The sequence below is a fragment of the Pongo pygmaeus genome, chromosome 6, assembly GCF_028885625.2.
Source record: "Pongo pygmaeus isolate AG05252 chromosome 6, NHGRI_mPonPyg2-v2.0_pri, whole genome shotgun sequence".
NCBI classification, from domain to species: domain Eukaryota; kingdom Metazoa; phylum Chordata; class Mammalia; order Primates; family Hominidae; genus Pongo; species Pongo pygmaeus.
Window position 1 is genome coordinate 42,448,650 of NC_072379.2, and position 17,134 is coordinate 42,465,783.

The following is a 17,134-nucleotide window of genomic DNA, read 5'->3' on the forward strand; positions in this document are numbered from 1 at the left end:
CATAGAAGCAGAATGAGGCCTAGGGGGAGTTGGGCAAGGCCAGAGGCCTGGCTGCAGCCAAGCACGTGGCCAAGGCCAGTTCCTGGAGGGGCAGGGCTCCAAGGCAGGAGGCTGCCCGTGGCTACCCGTCCTCACACCCCTGTAGCTTGCTAGTCTGTCTGTGGGCTGGGTGTGAATCAAGGCAGTGGGATGGTGTGGGGACCTCCCTGGCCCCAGCAGCCAGTGAGGAGCCTGGTCAGTCAGCAGAGCATTCGGCAGTATCCACTTCCATGGAGAGGCCCGTGTGAGGGGAGTCAGGGCTGGTCTTCAGTAAGGATGGGTGGCCAGGGCCGCTGGAAGTAGAAAAGGAGACTCCGGGTGCTGGAGACAGAAATCAAGGATGTGCCTCCATCTGGAGCCTCAGGAATAGCTGGCCAGGCCTGAGGCTGGACCTCACAAGGTTCAGCTGGGAGGGCTAGGCTGACAGAGCACAGCCGGGCCAGGGACCAGCCTGCCCTGTGTTGCCCTGTCCCGGGGGCCACTGTCAGCAGGTCTCTGGCATAGGGGAGGCTTAGGGCCTGAGCCCAACAAGCAGCAGCAGAAGAGGAGAGGGAAACTGCGGACAGGCCTGGCGTTCAGTGGCCAGGTGGTGCAGTATCCCTGAGGAATAGCTTGGCATGAGGCTGTGGGGAGGGCTGCCGGCCAGTGCACTCCCCCATGCCAGATGGTCACCATGGCGTGCATCTTCCAGCTCTTCGACTACATCTCCGAGTGCATCTCCGACTTCCTGGACAAGCATCAGATGAAGCACAAGAAGCTGCCCCTGGGCTTCACCTTCTCCTTTCCTGTGAGGCACGAAGACATCGATAAGGTGGGCCAGGTGGAGGGGCAGAAGGCAGATGACAGGCGGCACAGGCGCCCCAGGGGAACTCTGCCTTCAAATGTAGCCCCCATACCGTGTGCTCAGAAGGGAGATCTGGATTCAAATTGTGGCCATGTCACCTGCCACCTCTAATGTTGTGGAAAAGAAGCATCACATTAGCTAATTCTGGCTCTGCGCCTTGTGAGGCACCAGCTGTGATCTCCTCACTCCAATGGAAAGAGCAGCTGGCAGTAGGGTGGGGCTCAAACTCAGGCAGCCGGGCTCTGGGTCACCTGCAGGCCACGGTCATGTCACACTGCCTCTAGCTGAGTCAGAAATGTGAAGGAACTGAGATTCTACCCTTCCTGCAAGCTAGCAAGGTGGCCTGCCAGTTACATCTGTGCGTGCACACACACACACGGTTATATATGCACACACATAAAACACGAGACCTTCGGGTCAGGGAGAAGGCCACATCCTCACTCACAGCAGAAGCAGCAGCCAGAGCAACATCTCATGTGGTTTTCCAAGCCCCAGTCCCTACAGAGACAGAGACGGCCAGGTGGCACCTGCGCATGCAGCGGGGTGCCTTGCAGGAGGGAAATCCTGATTTTACACAGAGCTGCTCCCCGCAAGCCCTGCCTTGACTCTGGGATGATGTCTCAGAGCTGTGCAGTACAACATTCTTAAATTGGCTGGGACTCAGCCCTGCAGAAATATGAGATATTCAAGGAGAATCGTTCCCAACACCTCTCAAAGCTATGGGGCTGCTCTCAGCCTGTTTCCTCAGCTGTAAAGTAGGGTGCATACTTTTATGGCCCTGGGCAGGAGGTAGTGACAGGCCCTAGCACCCTGCCTCCAGCATGTCAGCAGCCACCAGGCCTCCCTCTCCCCACAGGGCATCCTTCTCAACTGGACCAAGGGCTTCAAGGCCTCAGGAGCAGAAGGGAACAATGTCGTGGGGCTTCTGCGAGACGCCATCAAACGGAGAGGGGTAAAGGGGCACCTGTGCCTGCCGGGGGAGGCTGCCCTGGGCCACCACCCCAGCACTGCCTGCCTTTCTCCTTGGCTCCCAGCACTGCAGCCTCTGTGCTTCTTGGCAGGACTTTGAAATGGATGTGGTGGCAATGGTGAATGACACGGTGGCCACGATGATCTCCTGCTACTATGAAGACCATCAGTGCGAGGTCGGCATGATTGTGGGTAAGGGCTCCTTGCACCCCTGCCCCTTCCAGACTGCCAAGGCTCCCTGTGTACAACAGGCTTCACGGGGCCCTGTGGGGTGAGGACCAAAGTACTTAACAACCGGTGATGTCAGAGCAGAGCCTGGCACTACAGCCTGGGTGGTCTTGGGGTATCAAGAAGGAAGCACCGTGTACAGTAGGAAGCATTTCAATGCCGTGATGCCACATTCCTGCATCAGATGGTATGCCAGCTGCATATCCACCTCGCCCATCAGGATTATAATTAAAACACTTTATCTGGTAAATTGACCAACTGGACAGATTGGTCCAAGTGGAAGAGGATAAGCAAAAGTGGTGCCATCTCTACCTGAATGGTCTTTCCACGGACCTGCCCCTGCCCCTGCCCCCACCCAAAGTGAAGGCAGGTACCAGGAAAGGGAGCAGCAGTCCACCCCTCCCAGCAGAGGGGTCTTCCACACCAACTCAGATCTTTCTCAGAAGTTCCAGAGGTCATTATAATGAGCCTTCACTGAGGAGCAATCCAATCAGATCAGTTATCTGCTGTGCGCACAGCCGTGTGGTTCTATACTTCTCTTACTTCCATTTTCACCTTTCAGAAGGAACGTTGTCTTTAAATTCAGCATCTAAACGTGAGCCCGGGCCATCCCTGGCTGTGATCCCCCCAGCCCTTTCCACCCTCTCCTCCGGAACTGCCTGGGACTCCCCAAGACACTTCCACATGAATTCCCACCAAGCAGCTGCTGGGCCCAGGCATAACCCCTCCTGGGGCAGAGGTGGCAAGGAGTGACCCATGGCTCACATCTGCACCACATCCACTCTTGACTCTGCTCAGTGTTTAAAAACATGTTTATAACAATTACCAAGATCTGAAAATTAGGAGAATTCACATCAAAGTCTGGATTTCTGTTTGTTCATAAAAAACTAGAAGGCAGCCAGGCAAGGTGGCTCACGCCAGTAATCCCAACACTTTGGGAGGCTAAAGCAGGCGGGTCACTTGAGGTCAGGAGTTGAAGACTAGCTGGCCAACAAGGTGTAACCCCGTCTCTACTAAAAATACAAAAATTAGCTGGGTGTGATGGTGCGTGCCTGTAATCCCAGGTACTCAGAAGACTGAGGCAGGAGAATTGCTTGAACCCTGGAGGCAGAGGTTGCAGTGAACCAAGATCACGCCACCGCACTCCAGCCTGGGCGATGGAGTGAGTGAGACTCTGTCTCCAAAAAAATAAATAAATAAATAAAAACAGGAAGGCTAGGCATCACTGAGCCCTGATTCCTATGTGGCAGCTCGACTGACCAGCATTTGAGTTGCTGTCCCTGACAGCTTTGGGGGTGTGCAGCCCAACAGTCATGCTAGCTTGAGGCTCTGCTGTCAGCAGTTTGAAACTCTTAATAACTTGTGAACAAAAGACTCCATGTTGTCACTCTGCACAGGGGCCAGCAAATTACAAAATTCCATATCCAGAATTGTCTACAGGGGCCTCTGGGCTGCTCCCAAGGGCCCACACCATGCCTTACTCACTTTGGGTTGCCATCCAAACATGACAAAATGACAGAGAAGCTCAAACATGTGCATGGGCAGTGCCAGAAAACAAGGGTGGTACATAGACAAAATAAAATGATAACGTCCCACAACCATTTCTTTGATACACACTGTTTCTCTCAGTCCTCCCAACCACCTAGGTAACAGGCAGGGAAGGTGTTACTGTTGCCTGTTAGGAAAGAGGACAGCCCAGAAAGCTGTCCCTGGCCACTGAAGCAACCCAGGTCTTCCAGCCCCAGGGAGAGCCGCCTTTCCATTGTTCCAGGCAAAGCAGAGACAGGCATGGGGGAGCGGGAGAGGGACTCCTGTGGGCAGGAACCAGGCCCTACTCCGTGGCAGTGCAGCTCTCGCTGACAGTCCCCCCGACCTCCACCCCAGGTACGGGCTGCAATGCCTGCTACATGGAGGAGATGGAGAATGTGGAGCTGGTGGAGGGGGACGAGGGCCGCATGTGCGTCAACACTGAGTGGGGCGCCTTCGGGGACTCTGGCGAGCTGGACGAGTTCCTGCTGGAGTATGACCGCCTGGTGGACGAGAGCTCTGCAAACCCCGGTCAGCAGCTGTAAGGATGCCCCCCTCCCCCACAACCCAGGCCCTGGGCTGCTCTGGTGCAGCGGCAGATGGGAGCCGGGCCATTGCAGATAATGGGCTTGTTTTTAAACAACTCTGGGGAAAAGCAAACTAACAATCCGTTCGTAAGCTCCATCCCTTCTGCTCAGTCATGACCTGCCCCTGTGAGAGATGAAGGGTTAGTCCCAGTTGTGATTTGATAAGCCCAGACCTCTTTCCTTCTGACAGGTGATCGTGCATGCAGAGGAGGCTCTGAGACGCCCCCAGCAAGGTTTCTGGGTTTAACCCAACATTCCCCAAAGTATGTATTTGGCCACATTCACAGAAAGAATATTAGTCTTTTGTGGAATGCTGCGGGTTGACAGTCACAGCTTGGAAACCAACCCACAGAGAGCTCATCATTAATCATGGCTATCACTTGATTACCAACTACTGCGCCAGGCCTATGCTAATTACTTTATTAGCGTCCTCTCTGCCACTCGCAGGCCTCTATTATTATAGGTCAGTAGTATTCGATTTATTTAAATTAAATACGGAAGTTCATAGATTAAGCAAGAAAGTGCCAGCAACATGGTGCGTGCCTCCGACTGGGCACTAACCCTCCAAGTCTTAGTTTCCCCAACCATAACTGGCCAATGAACAGCAGCTCTGGATGCAGCTAAAGGAGGACTGAAGCTGTAGGTCCTGTGCTCGGCGCAGGGCCCCCTGCAAGGAAGGTTTCGGAGGGACTGGATGGGGTCTTTGAACTATCTGTCTTTCCCTTTACTGCAGTGGGCCCAGGGGCAGGCCAAAGTTGCTCCCGTGATTGACTTGAACGTGCACGTTCCTAATCCCTGACATTTCTAAAGCTCTGGCTCATTAACGAGGGAAAGACGTGAACCAGATGGGGGAGTGGGGATCACGGTGCCCCACGTGGCCGCCTCGTGACCTCAATGGGGAGCAGTGGGGCCGGCTCCCGGCTTCCACCTGCATGAGGGGCCCTCCTTCGTGCCTGCTGATGTAATGGAGCTGCCCTATGTCCAGGTATGAGAAGCTCATAGGTGGCAAGTACATGGGCGAGCTGGTGCGGCTCGTGCTGCTCAGACTAGTGGACGAAAACCTGCTCTTCCACGGGGAGGCCTCCGAGCAGCTGCGCACACGCGGAGCCTTCGAGACGCGCTTCGTGTCGCAGGTGGAGAGGTGTGCGGAGGAGGAGGGCGGGTGCAAAGGGCAGGGGCTGGGGACGCCCGGGCACTGCAGACTTGGTCTCAGGACGACGCTGAGTCCCAGGCCCCGGGCGCAGGGATGGGAAACTAGGGCCTGGGGCGGGATTCCGGGCTTGGGCGGGGCCCGGGGCGGGGCACGGGGGGCGTGGGAGTGGGGGGGGCCCGAGGCCGGGCGCTTGAGGCGAGGGCGGGGCAGGGATGGGTCCAAGGGCAGGAGGCTGGGACAGGACTGGGATGCAAAGGGAGGGGCGGGGCCCGAGACGGAGAGGAGGGGGCGGGCCCAAGGGGAGGAGGCGGGGTCCGGACGGGGATGCCAAGAGCAGGGATGGGGGCAAGCCTGCGTCCAGGCAGTGGTCCCCATCCGTGAGTCCCCTCGGTGCTCCCTGCCCGCCGTGGCCATCCTCTCACATCACTCACAGCCCCATGGCGAGGCATGGTTGACACTCCCACGTTAGGGCTGAGACCCTGGGCTTAGTTAGAGGGAGCAGTACTAACCAGGTTACTGCTGGTCCCTGGCGGAAACGCTTTGGCTGGGTGAGGAGAGCAGGATCGCCCCCATTTCTCCAGAGAGGGGCCCCGGCTCAGCGAGGGAAAGAGGCCGCCGCTGGGGGGACTGCTGGCCGGGGCCCCTCCCTGGAGAAGGAGAGGCCGCCGCTGGAGGGGGATGGACTGTCGGAGCGACACTCAGCGACCGCCCTACCTCCTCCCGCCCCGCAGCGACACGGGCGACCGCAAGCAGATCTACAACATCCTGAGCACGCTGGGGCTGCGACCCTCGACCACCGACTGTGACATCGTGCGCCGCGCCTGCGAGAGCGTGTCTACGCGCGCTGCGCACATGTGCTCGGCGGGGCTGGCGGGTGTCATCAATCGCATGCGCGAGAGCCGCAGCGAGGACGTAATGCGCATCACTGTGGGCGTGGATGGCTCCGTGTACAAGCTGCACCCCAGGTGAGCGCGCCCCGCCCTCTCCCTGGTAAAGCGGGGCCCAAAAAGCGCGCGCTCCAAGGTTCCTTGCGGTTCCCAAGCTCCAAGATTTCGTAGTCTTCTCGTCCCCCTTGGCCTAGATTTGGGGGAAGGGTCGACTGCGTGCAGGGCGCCCGGTAATGAATGTGGAGGATGGGGTGGGAGGAGGAACGGCAGCCCTGCTTCTCTTCTGCCCAGCTTCAAGGAGCGGTTCCACGCTAGCGTGCGCAGGCTGACGCCCAGCTGCGAGATCACCTTCATCGAGTCGGAGGAGGGCAGTGGCCGGGGCGCAGCCCTGGTCTCGGCGGTGGCCTGTAAGAAGGCCTGCATGCTGGGCCAGTGAGAGCAGTGGCCGCAAGCGCAGGGAGGATGCCACAGCCCCACAGCACCCAGGCTCCATGGGGAAGTGCTCCCCACACGTGCTCGCAGCCTGGCGGGGCAGGAGGCCTGGCCTTGTCAGGACCCGGGCCGCCTGCCATCGCGCTGGGGAACCGAGCGGGCCTCTTCCCTCAGTTTTTCGGTGGGACAGCCCCAGGGCCCTAACGGGGGTGCGGCAGAAGCAGGAACAGAGACTCTGGAAGCCCCCCACCTTTCTTGCTGGAATCAACTTCCCAGAAGGGAGTTGCTCACTCAGGACTTTGTTGCATTTCCACACTGTCAGAGCTGTTGGCCTCACCTGGGCCCAGGCTCTGGGAAGGGGTGCCCTCTGGATCCTGCTGTGGCCTCACTTCCCTGGGAACTCATCCTGTGTGGGGAGGCAGCTCCAATAGCTTGACCAGACCTAGACCTGGGCCAAAAGGGCAGCCAGGGGCTGCTCATCACCCAGTCCTGGCCATTTTCTTGCCTGAGGCTCAAGAGGCCCAGGGAGCAATGGGAGAGGGCTCCATGGAGGAGGTGTCCCAAGCTGCGAATACCCCTAGAGACCTTTTCTCTCCCATACCCCCATCCCTGAGTGGCTTGTGATTCTGGGATGGACCCTCGTAGCAGGTGCAAGAGACAGAGCCCCCAAGCCTCTGCCCCAAGGGGCCCACAAAGGGGAGAAGGGCCAGCCCTGCATCTTCAGCTCCCACAGCGCTGGCTCAGGAAGAAACCCCAAGCAGCATTCAGCACACCCCAAGGGACAACCTCATCATATGACATGCCACCCTCTCCATGCCCAACCTGAGACTGCGTGGGTTTTTTAATTAAAAATGTTAAAAGTTTTAAACATGGCCTGTCCACTGTTCTTTGACTTCTGCGCATTAGGACTGTGGGGACAATCTATAAAGAGTCTGTGTCACATGCATGAGGACACTTCAGTATCTCGGCAATGCCCTCCAGACAGCTCCTCCAGCCAGCTGTGCCAAGGGGAGTGTGAGGAGTGACAGACCAGGCTGTAGGAACAGGAATGGGGTGTCATGGGGGATGGCAGAGCAGTGGACAGTACACTGCCTGGCCCGGGCCCCTGCTTGCCTGCCCATGGAATGTGTGCAGAGGGAGTGCCAGGCCAGGTGCTGCTCTGGAGAAGTGGGGGAATGAGGCTGGTCCTGCTGCAGGTCAGTCTCAGCACTGTCCTGTCCAGTCAGAGCCACTTAGGTTTGCCAGTGAGTAGGGGCCCAGATACATGTTGGATTTCTAAGGTTCCTCCAGATGCTTCTGTCGGTGGAATGCCTATTTAGAGTTAGCCAAGTGTAGGCCTAATGCCATCTTTCTGCAGCATAAACACAGTGACATAGAAACATATTTGTGTGATTTTCATGCATTTATTTTTTGATGAGAGATATTACCCAGCTAATCAGGAACAACTGTTTTGTTTCCTTCAGATCTTAACCCAAAGTTGGGATTTTGGAAAGTCATGTCTCCCTTCAGATTTCTTGTTTTCTGCTACTTCTCATGTGGAATTGCTTTGGATCTTCTTAATTCTCTTGAGTCTAAATTATTCCTTGTAAGTTGGTGCAAGCATCTGATTATTTTGTTATCATTACTGTTATGCTCAAGCATTCACATAGTGGAACACATTTTAATATCAATTGCTTTCTATTTCTCCTTTATATTACAGTTCAGGACATTGTATTAATTCTTAAAATTCTATACGTAGGTAGGTTATATGTCCGAATTGAAATGACCGAATTGAAATAGATGAAATGAATTTCTTGTCTAGATAACGAAGGAGGTGTCATAAAACAGTTGTTATGGGCCAGTGTGATGGCTCACGCCTATAATCTCAGTGCTTTGAGAGGCTGAGGTGGAGGATTGCTTGAGGCCAGGAATTTAAGACTAGCCTGGGGCAACATAGCAAGACCCCATCTCTTAAAAAAAAAAAGGGCGGGGCGGGCACTGCTGGGCGCGGTGGCTCATGCCTGTAATCCCAGCACTTTGGGAAGCTGAAGCAGGTGGATCAAAAGGTCAGGAGTTCAAGATCAGCCTGGCCAATATGATGAAACCCCGTCTCTACTAAAAATACAAAAATTAGCCGGGCATGATGGCAGGCGCTTATAATCCCAGCTACTTGGGAGGCTGAGGCAGGAGAATTGCTTGAACCCAGGAGGCGGAGGTTGCAGTGAGCAGAGATTGCACCACTGCACTCCAGCCTGGGCAACAGAGCAAAACTCTGTCTCAAAAATGAATGAATTAATTAATTAAAAAAAGAAAAAAAAAAAAAAAACACTGGGCAGGGTGGTGTGCACCTGTATTCCCAACTACTCCAGAGGCTGAGGCAGGAAGGAGCACTTGAGCCCAGGAGGTTGTCTGCAGTGAGCTCTACTCATGCCACTGCACTCCAGCCTGGGTGACAGAGCTCAGTGGCTTACACCTGTAATCCTAGCACTTTGGGAGGCTGAAGCACGCAGATCACCTAAGATCAGGAGTTTGAGACCGGCTGGCCAACATGATAAAACCCCGTCTCTACTAAAAATAGAAATAAAATAAAATAATATATATATAAATTAGCTGGGTGTGGTGGCACATGCCTATAATCCCAGCTGCTTGGGAGGCTGAGGAATGAGAATGGCTTGAACCCGGGAGGCAGAGGTGGCAGTGAGCTGAGATCGCGCCACTGCACTCCAGCCTGTGCGAGAGTGAGACTCTGTCTCAAAAAAAAAAAAAAATGGAATTTAAGAAATTTAAAAGAAAACTCTTGTTATATAAAAAGGGTATTGGGTCTGACAGATAAGAGCTCCTGCACTCTACCAGCCAGCTACTGACAGACATGGGTCTGGCTCCAGTGGAGGGGCAGCAGCCAGTGAGCCCAGCCTGGGGTGGCCCACTCCTGCTGCGTCCAGGATGTCCCCCGTTTCCCCAGCCTGTCTGCTGTGCCCTCAGCTCCAGAAGCTGGCGAGACTGCTTCTCTGGAACAGCATCACGCAGGCCTGCCCATCGGCCCACTGTGCACCAGGCCTTCTGGGGATACAGATGTCAACCAGGTGGGGTGCTCAGGAGGGGCACAGAAGCCAGGAAGGACAAACACATTAGCCACCAGGCAAATGGGAAATGTGCCCCAGAAGCTCCCCGCTGAGGATGTTAGGGAGAGCTTTTTGAAGTAGTGTGGTTGAGATGAGGCTTGAGGAAGGCAAGGCTCCAAACAGCAGGGCAGACTGGGAGCAAGGTAGACTGCATGGGAGGGCAGCTGATGGAGTTCGTTAACCCTCCAGAATTGCCCCAAAGCCAAGCAAAGTGTTCTGCTTGGGGTCACAGCTAGCTCGGGGAATGCCTTCTGCCCCTTGGTCAGAGGGGCAAAAGGTCAGAGCCTAGGATCACCAAAACCTCTGGGAAGCCCTGGGGGTCTCAGGCCACAGACCATCCTCAGAACTAACCACTGCCCTCCCATGCCTGGCGGGGGCCCTGGACTGGCCCTCCCCAGCTGTCCTCTTGCACTGGCCGGGGTTCTGGCTGGACCGGCAAAGACGGGTGGTCAGATATGGGAGTAACTGGATCCCTTCATCAGGACCTAGGGTGGTGAGAGCTTTGAGCCTGCTCTGCTCCAGGCAGACATTGCGCCTGGCCCTGCCAGGATGGATAGACAGCAGGATGTTACACGTTGAGGACATGAAGGTCATCAGGAATATGGCTGGAATCTGTTAGGCCTCCCCCAGCCCAGGCAGGGGCTGCCAAGTTTGGGCCTGTCCTCTGTTCCTCTCCTTATTTGGACCTTCAGGTGATAAGGCTGAGACATAAAGGAGGCTGGGCCCTGCCATCACGACAGCAGCCACACCTCTGAAGAGAGAATGGTGAGTGCCTGCTGGGGAAGAAAAGCTGGCAGTCTCCCAGGTGCTGGCCTTTGGGCTGGGGCAGCAGAGTTTTCTGTGCTTGTGTTGGGTTGAGGGTGGTCCCCAGTGAGAGGAAGAGGATCCTGGCCCGGGCTCTCCTGGGAATGCTTTGGGACTGTGCATGATGGGTGGGGTGGGGAGACTTTGAGGAGTTGGGGAGAGGACCCCTCCCTACTCACGGTATTGCAGGCCAGCAGGAAGGCGGGGACCCGGGGCAAGGTGGCAGCCACCAAGCAGGCCCAGCGTGGTTCTTCCAACGTCTTTTCCATGTTTGAACAAGCCCAGATCCAGGAGTTCAAGGAAGTGAGTGCCCATTCCCAGTAGCCTCAGATCCCATACTGGCCGCCCCACCCCACCCCACATACATACCCCCCTTCTACCCTGACCTTGCCTCTCACACCACCCAGGCCTCTCCCCCACCTCCCACCTTCTCTAGAGCTGGGGGCTGCTCCCACCTGAAGGCCCCCATCCCACAGGCCTTCAGCTGTATCGACCAGAATCGTGATGGCTTCATCTGCAAGGCAGACCTGAGGGAGACCTACTCCCAGCTAGGTGCGTGCACCCACCTCCCACCCGGCCCCACCTTGCACACTGGGGTCCCTACTCTGAGCTGCTGGGCGGGTGGGAGTGGCTGGGGGGACAGCACCCTGCTCCCCTGCTTCCCCTCCTCCCCGTCTCCTCACACTGCCCTTCCCCCCTTGTCATGCTTCCTTTCACTTCACCTCCCCGACCCACAGCTGCCTCTGCCCCTCCAGCGCCTGTGGCCAGGATGGAGGGAGGGTGGCCTGGGCCCTTCTGGGGGACACCCAGGGTCCCTGTGTGCACCTCATGCCCCACCCCCACCAGGGAAGGTGAGTGTCCCAGAGGAGGAGCTGGACGCCATGCTGCAGGAGGGCAAGGGCCCCATCAACTTCACCGTCTTCCTCACGCTCTTTGGGGAAAAGCTCAATGGTAAGTCTGGGACAGAGCTGGGCACCCTTGGCCAGGCAGGGAGCCTGCACCCTGCCTGAACCCCACCTAAACCCTGCCTGACCCCCACCTGAACCTTACATGAACCCCACCTGAACTCTAATTGAACCCACTTGGACCCACCTGGACTCTTCCTGGCCATGGCCCATTCCAAGCACATCCTCTGCCCTAGAATCCCATGTGCACTGGTCACCCCAGTGCTGACTTGGGGCCAGGAAATGTGCCTTCAGCACCCCCCCAATTCCAATCTCCCAGCCAGGCTGCCCGCCTCAGGAGGATGACCATTCCCAGCCCCACTGATCCCCGAGAAACATTTTGTGTTAGGGAATACCCCCACCTCTTCTGGGATGTGGGGGGCTCCTCGTGCAGCCCACTTCCTACTGGGGGGGACCTGGGATGCTGGAGACATGGATGCTCACCTGGCTGCCTCGGTCTCCCAGGGACAGACCCCGAGGAAGCCATCCTGAGTGCCTTCCGCATGTTTGACCCCAGCGGCAAAGGGGTGGTGAACAAGGATGAGTAAGTATGGGCCCAGCCAGATGAGGAGCACCGTGGTGGAAGCAGAGAGAGGGGTGAGGCCCCTTGTGAAGGGGGCTGCCTGTACTTCGGGGCCTTACACTGCTCTTTGGGGTGCAGCCAACCCTTCCCTGCGCCATGTGAGCCTCCGCACCCACCTTCCCTGTGCAGTCACTCCCCTGCAGTCTCCTGCTCAGACCCTCCTCACTCCCCCCAGGTTCAAGCAGCTTCTCCTGACCCAGGCAGACAAGTTCTCTCCAGCTGAGGTGAGGCTACCCAGCCCCTTCAATACTCATCCCCAGCACCTTCTCTGGGCCTTCACCCATGACCCAGAGCCCAGTACCAGTGAGGCAGTTGCTGGAAGGGTGAGCCGAGGGCCTTTCTGGAGGAGGTGCCATCTCTGTTGAGACCTAGAGGGTAAAGATGTGGAGTCAGAAAAGAGAGCAGGGTGCGCCAGGCAGGAAGACTGTGCACAGACCTGGGGGGAAGCGGATAGGGAGAGGTTTCGTACACTTGGGGTGGGCCTGTGCCTGTGGCTGGAGGGGCACCCTTTGCCCCTTGGCCCGCATTTGCACCGACTCCTCAGTCTGCCCAGAGTCAGCCAACAGAAAAACATTAACCCAGAGTCTGGGGTCTAGGGTTGAAAAGCTAAAGCACAAAGCACAGATGCAGGGGGCAGACAGAAGGGCCACAGGGCTCAGGTGAGGTCTCTGCTGGGCTGGGCCAGGAGCCAGGGGACTTCCTCTCACCAGTGTCCCCTGCAGGTGGAGCAGATGTTCGCCCTGACGCCCATGGACCTGGCAGGGAACATCGACTACAAGTCACTGTGCTATATCATCACCCATGGAGACGAGAAAGAGGAATAAGGGGCAGGGCCAGGCCCACGGGGGCGGGCACGTCAATAAACTCTGTTGCCAAATTGGAATTGCTGTGATGTCTTGTCTGTGACAGATGGGCTGGGGACCAGCCAAGGGGGATCCTAGGGTCCCAGTGCACACATCACCATGATCATGGCCACCATCTACCTCCTGGGAGCTGGCCCTTCGCCAGCTCACCTTGATTCACTCCCATGCTGCCAAGTGAAGTGTGAACTATGATCATGCCTAGTCTACAGATGAGGACACTGAGGCCCAGAGAGTGTGAGCATCTCGCCAAGGCCAGCCCTCTAGAAGAGGAGACGGTGGGATTTATACCACCTCCACCAAGCCCAGGAATGAGCCACAAAGTGGGCACTGCCCAGCTACTTGGGGCTGTGCAGAGAAGAGGCTGCTTGCTGGGTGCTCAGCAAACTCTGCCCAACAGCCCAGTGGGTGGGCAGCGGCCCTGGGACCCCCACACCCAATCACACAGCCTCCCCTGGCCCACTGCTCGCACCCCATCTCAATACACTGGCTTGGGTGCCTCCCTGCATGGGCCCTTTGTGAAAGGCAGAGAGGTACCCATTTGAAACACAACCAGCTTCTCATTGCAAATACAGGCAAGGCACTAAGACATGAGGAACATGGACACCGAAGCAGGGGCCAGGGAACGTGCAAATTTTTAGAGGAAATGCCCAGAACCTGGCATCATGCCTCCTGAGCCCCTCATGCGCCATGAGGGGTAAGAAGGTCAGACAGCTGGAGGGTAGGGAGACGACTTCTCAGGAGAGAATAGTTAGTGCTCCCATCACCCTTCATCTGAGAACCCAGGAGCTAGAGGAGAGAGTGATCCTCATGAGTACCAGAGGAGCCGCAGGGGACATCCAAAGCACCAGAGAGAGAAACAGAGACAGAGAGACAGGCAGCAACAGCTCAAACCTCAGCCAGATCCAGAGTGTACAAAGTCTCCTGCCTACAGGACAGCCCAGTAAGAGCTCTCAGCCTGCCTCCTTCCCTCCCCACAAGCCCTGCTGCAATCCCTGTACCTGGGGGTCGGTGGGGAGGAGGTGAGCGAGAAAGGAGGGGCACCCCTTCCTGAAGGCCCCAAGAGGAAAGGTGTTTTCACCCAGACAGGTGTTCAGTTTTGATTTTATCTGGCGCCTGGCAATTTAATTACTAAATTGAAACTTGAGACTTTCTGGAATTTTGGCATTTTCTGTTGCTTAGAGAGATTACAAAAGTCATGAAGTGCCTGAGTTTCCGCCCCGATAGCAGGCCACCAGCCCACTCCACTGAGCATGCTGGGACAGTGGGTGAACAAAATCAAGTACCATTAGGATTCTACCACGTGAGTCTGCTTGTTCAACAAGCTGATTTCATAAAGTAAGGGATCATGTTATAATCCAAGCTCTACAGGGTAAATTGTGAAAGACTGAAATGAACCAAAAAGATCATAGGTGTCCGGTTATCTGATTTGATGGGGTGTCTGAACCTTTCGTTATCTTGAGCTGTTTCAAAACTCTGTAAATTATTATTATTATTTTTGAGACAGAGTCTCTCTCTGTCACCCAGGCTGGAATGCAGTGGCATGATCTCAGCTCACTGCAACCTCCACCTCCCAGGTTCAAGTGATTCTCATGCGTCAGCCTCCTGAGTAGCTAGTATTACAGATGTGCACACCTCGCCTGGCTAATTTTTGTATTTTTAAGAGAGAGCAGTTTCACCATTTTAGCCAGGCTGGTCTCGAACTCCTGACCTCCGTTGATCCACCTGCCTCTGCCTCCCAAAGTGCTGGGATTACAGGCGTGAGCCACCGTGCCCTGCCACAACTCTAAATTATAACTAATAGCAAGGCAATGGTTCTTCTCTATAAACATGCAAATAAATGTTGTCCAGTGGAAGCACAATTGATTTTTCCCTTCTCTGTGGAAGAAGCCAATTTTGCATCTATTAAGCAAACTCATCTGGGCATTCCTAACAGTCTACACATGCACTGGCTCTTTGACTTCTTCTCTGAACCAGGCCCAGGAATGAGCCACAAGATGAGCACTGCCCAGCTCCTTGGGCTGTCACATCTTATTGATTCCTACATGAATTCACAAGTAAATAAAATATTTGGCAGTTGTTCACTTAGTATGCAAGTCAAGATTTTGCTTTAAAAATATTATCCTTTCACACTCCTGATGTAGTTGTCTGATAAGGTTAGTCCTTTCCACACAAAAACTGCCTGTATTAGTGTTGTTTGGAATAAACTGAGGGTAGAATGTATATGGTGTGTGTATGTGGTGTGTGTATTTGTGTGTGTGTGAGAGAGAGAGACAGAGAGAGACAAAAGAGAGAGACAGAAGGATAGAGAGAAACAGGTGGGCACAGACCCAGGACAGGAGTTCAGCCTACACTGACCAATATGACAGCCACTGGCCACTTGAAATGTGTTGTGAGTTGGGATATGCTACAAGTGTAAAATGCACACAACATTTTGAAGATTTCATACAAAAAAGAATGCAAATATCTCATTAATAACTTTTATATAGATCATATGTTGAAATGATAATGTTTCGGATATTGGATTATTACTAAAATTAATTTCACCTATTTCTTTTCACTTTTTAAATGTGGCTACTAGAATATCTAGAATTCCATAAGTGGCTTGCATTTCTGGCTTTCACTCCTGTTGGAAAGCACTGAGTTAGACTGTGTAGTATGTCTATTTAAGACTGCAGTTTCCAGGCCAAACACGGTGGCTCACACCTATAATCCCAGCACTTTGGGAGGCCGAGGTGGGCAGATCACCTGAGGTCAGGAGTTCGAGATCAGCCTGGCTAACGTGGTGAAACCCTGTCTCTACTAAAAATACAGAAATTTGCCAGGTGTGGTAGCGCATGCCTGTAGTCCCAGCTACTAGGGAGGCTGAGGCAGGAGAATCTCTTGAACCCGGAAGGAGAGGTTGCAGTGAGCTGAGATCAAGCCACTGCACTCCAGCCTGGACGACAGAGCAAGACCCCATCTTGAAAAAAAAAAAAGTAGAATAAAAATAAATAGATAAATAAATAAAGACTGCAGTTTCTGGGAGACTCTGAGGCAGGCATTAGCCTTCTCTGCAGAGAGTACTTGCAGCAGGGAGCAGCAATTTTGATGTCCTCAAAAGGAGCCAATTTCATTTGGGCGGGGTTGCCTCTGAGTATTCTAGCAGTACAGACAGAAAGGAGAGAAGGCTGTTTCCAGAAAGCAGAGATCATACGAATTACTTGTGAGACCAAACTTTTTCCTCAGGTGAAGCTCAGGCATCCCTTATGTGGAGTGTCTAACAGTCTACACCTGAGGATGTTGGACAGAAGGTGGTGTGAGGTGGGCATGGCTGGAGAGCTCTGAGAGGGGAAAACCCGCTCCATGTTGTCCACCCACTGAAAGGAAAGCTCTCTCTGGCGGAGGTGGATGCTCCCTGGCCAGGCCTGCAGGGCCCTGCTCACTGTGAGCCCTGTGTGGTCCTGGCCTGGGTCCCACCAGCCACTGCCAGGCAACAGCTCCCAGTTGGAAAACAGAGCAAGGCTCCCTCTCAAAAAAAAAGAAAAGAAAGAAAAGAAAAGAAAAGAAATACAACAGGTAACCAAGCATGACGGCTCACGCCTGAAATCCCAGCTACTTGGGAGGCCAAGGCAGAGGATTGCTTGAGCCTGGGAGGTTGAGGCAGCCGTGAGCCAGGATTCTGCCATTGCACTCCAGCCTGGGTGACAAAGTGAGACCCTATTTAAAAAAAAAATAGAGAGAGAGAAAGAAAGAAATGCAACACGGCCAGGCGCAGTGACTCATACCTATAATCCCAACACTTCGGGAGGCAGAGGAGGGAGGATTCTTAAGACCAGGAGTTGAAGACCAATCTGGGCAACATGGCGAAAACCCATCTCTTCAAAAAATACAAAAATTAGCCTGTTGTGGTGGCGCACACCTATAGTCCCAGATATTCAGGGAGCTTGAGCCAGGTCCAGGCTGCAGTGAGCCATGATCATGCCACTCACTCCAGCCTGGGTGACAGAGCAAGATCTTGTGAGAAAGAAAAGAAGAAGGGACGGAAGGAAGGAAGGAGGGAAGGAGGGAAGGAGGGAGGGAGGGAAGGAAGGAAGGAGGAAAGAAGGGAGGAGGAGAGGAAGGAAGAATACAGGATCCAAAGGGCCTAAATGCCCCCACCGTGCCTGAGTTCTGTGTGACTCAGAACTGGCCTCC

General features: G+C 54.8%; 2 protein-coding genes across 5 annotated transcripts in view; both read left to right on the forward strand.

Annotated features, from left to right (window-relative positions):
* The window catches only part of GCK (glucokinase), a 44,940-nt gene extending 37,402 nt beyond the window's left edge, over positions 1 to 7,538 (forward strand). For 3 of the 4 annotated variants that reach the window (XM_054494751.1, XM_054494750.1, XM_054494749.1), the window contains exons 4-10: positions 731 to 850; positions 1,740 to 1,835; positions 1,945 to 2,044; positions 3,965 to 4,148; positions 5,180 to 5,335; positions 6,079 to 6,312; positions 6,526 to 7,538. In XM_054494751.1, the coding sequence (XP_054350726.1) occupies positions 731 to 850; positions 1,740 to 1,835; positions 1,945 to 2,044; positions 3,965 to 4,148; positions 5,180 to 5,335; positions 6,079 to 6,312; positions 6,526 to 6,670 (1,035 nt within the window). In that variant the 3' untranslated portion in view covers positions 6,671 to 7,538. Of the gene's footprint in view, positions 1 to 730; positions 851 to 1,739; positions 1,836 to 1,944; positions 2,045 to 3,964; positions 4,149 to 5,179; positions 5,336 to 5,671; positions 5,725 to 6,078; positions 6,313 to 6,525 lie in introns of those variants that run through there. The other variant, XM_054494752.1, reaches the window with a different exon arrangement.
* A 2,949-nt stretch (positions 7,539 to 10,487) lies between these two features.
* MYL7 (myosin light chain 7) lies at positions 10,488 to 12,981 on the forward strand. Its single transcript, XM_054494754.2, has 7 exons — positions 10,488 to 10,532; positions 10,761 to 10,874; positions 11,048 to 11,123; positions 11,418 to 11,522; positions 11,981 to 12,059; positions 12,274 to 12,322; positions 12,821 to 12,981. Exons 1-7 carry the CDS (start codon positions 10,530 to 10,532, stop codon positions 12,920 to 12,922), a joined length of 528 nt encoding a protein of 175 aa, XP_054350729.1. The 5' UTR covers positions 10,488 to 10,529; the 3' UTR covers positions 12,923 to 12,981.
* The last annotated feature ends 4,153 nt before the right edge of the window (positions 12,982 to 17,134 follow it).

Bases quoted from the DNA above. Each gene is read 5' to 3' on its own strand.
- MYL7 (XM_054494754.2), top strand. The intron at 10,875-11,047 runs GTGAGTGCCCAT...CCCATCCCACAG, and splicing joins AGATCCAGGAGTTCAAGGAA to GCCTTCAGCTGTATCGACCA. The intron at 12,060-12,273 runs GTAAGTATGGGC...CACTCCCCCCAG, and splicing joins GGGGTGGTGAACAAGGATGA to GTTCAAGCAGCTTCTCCTGA.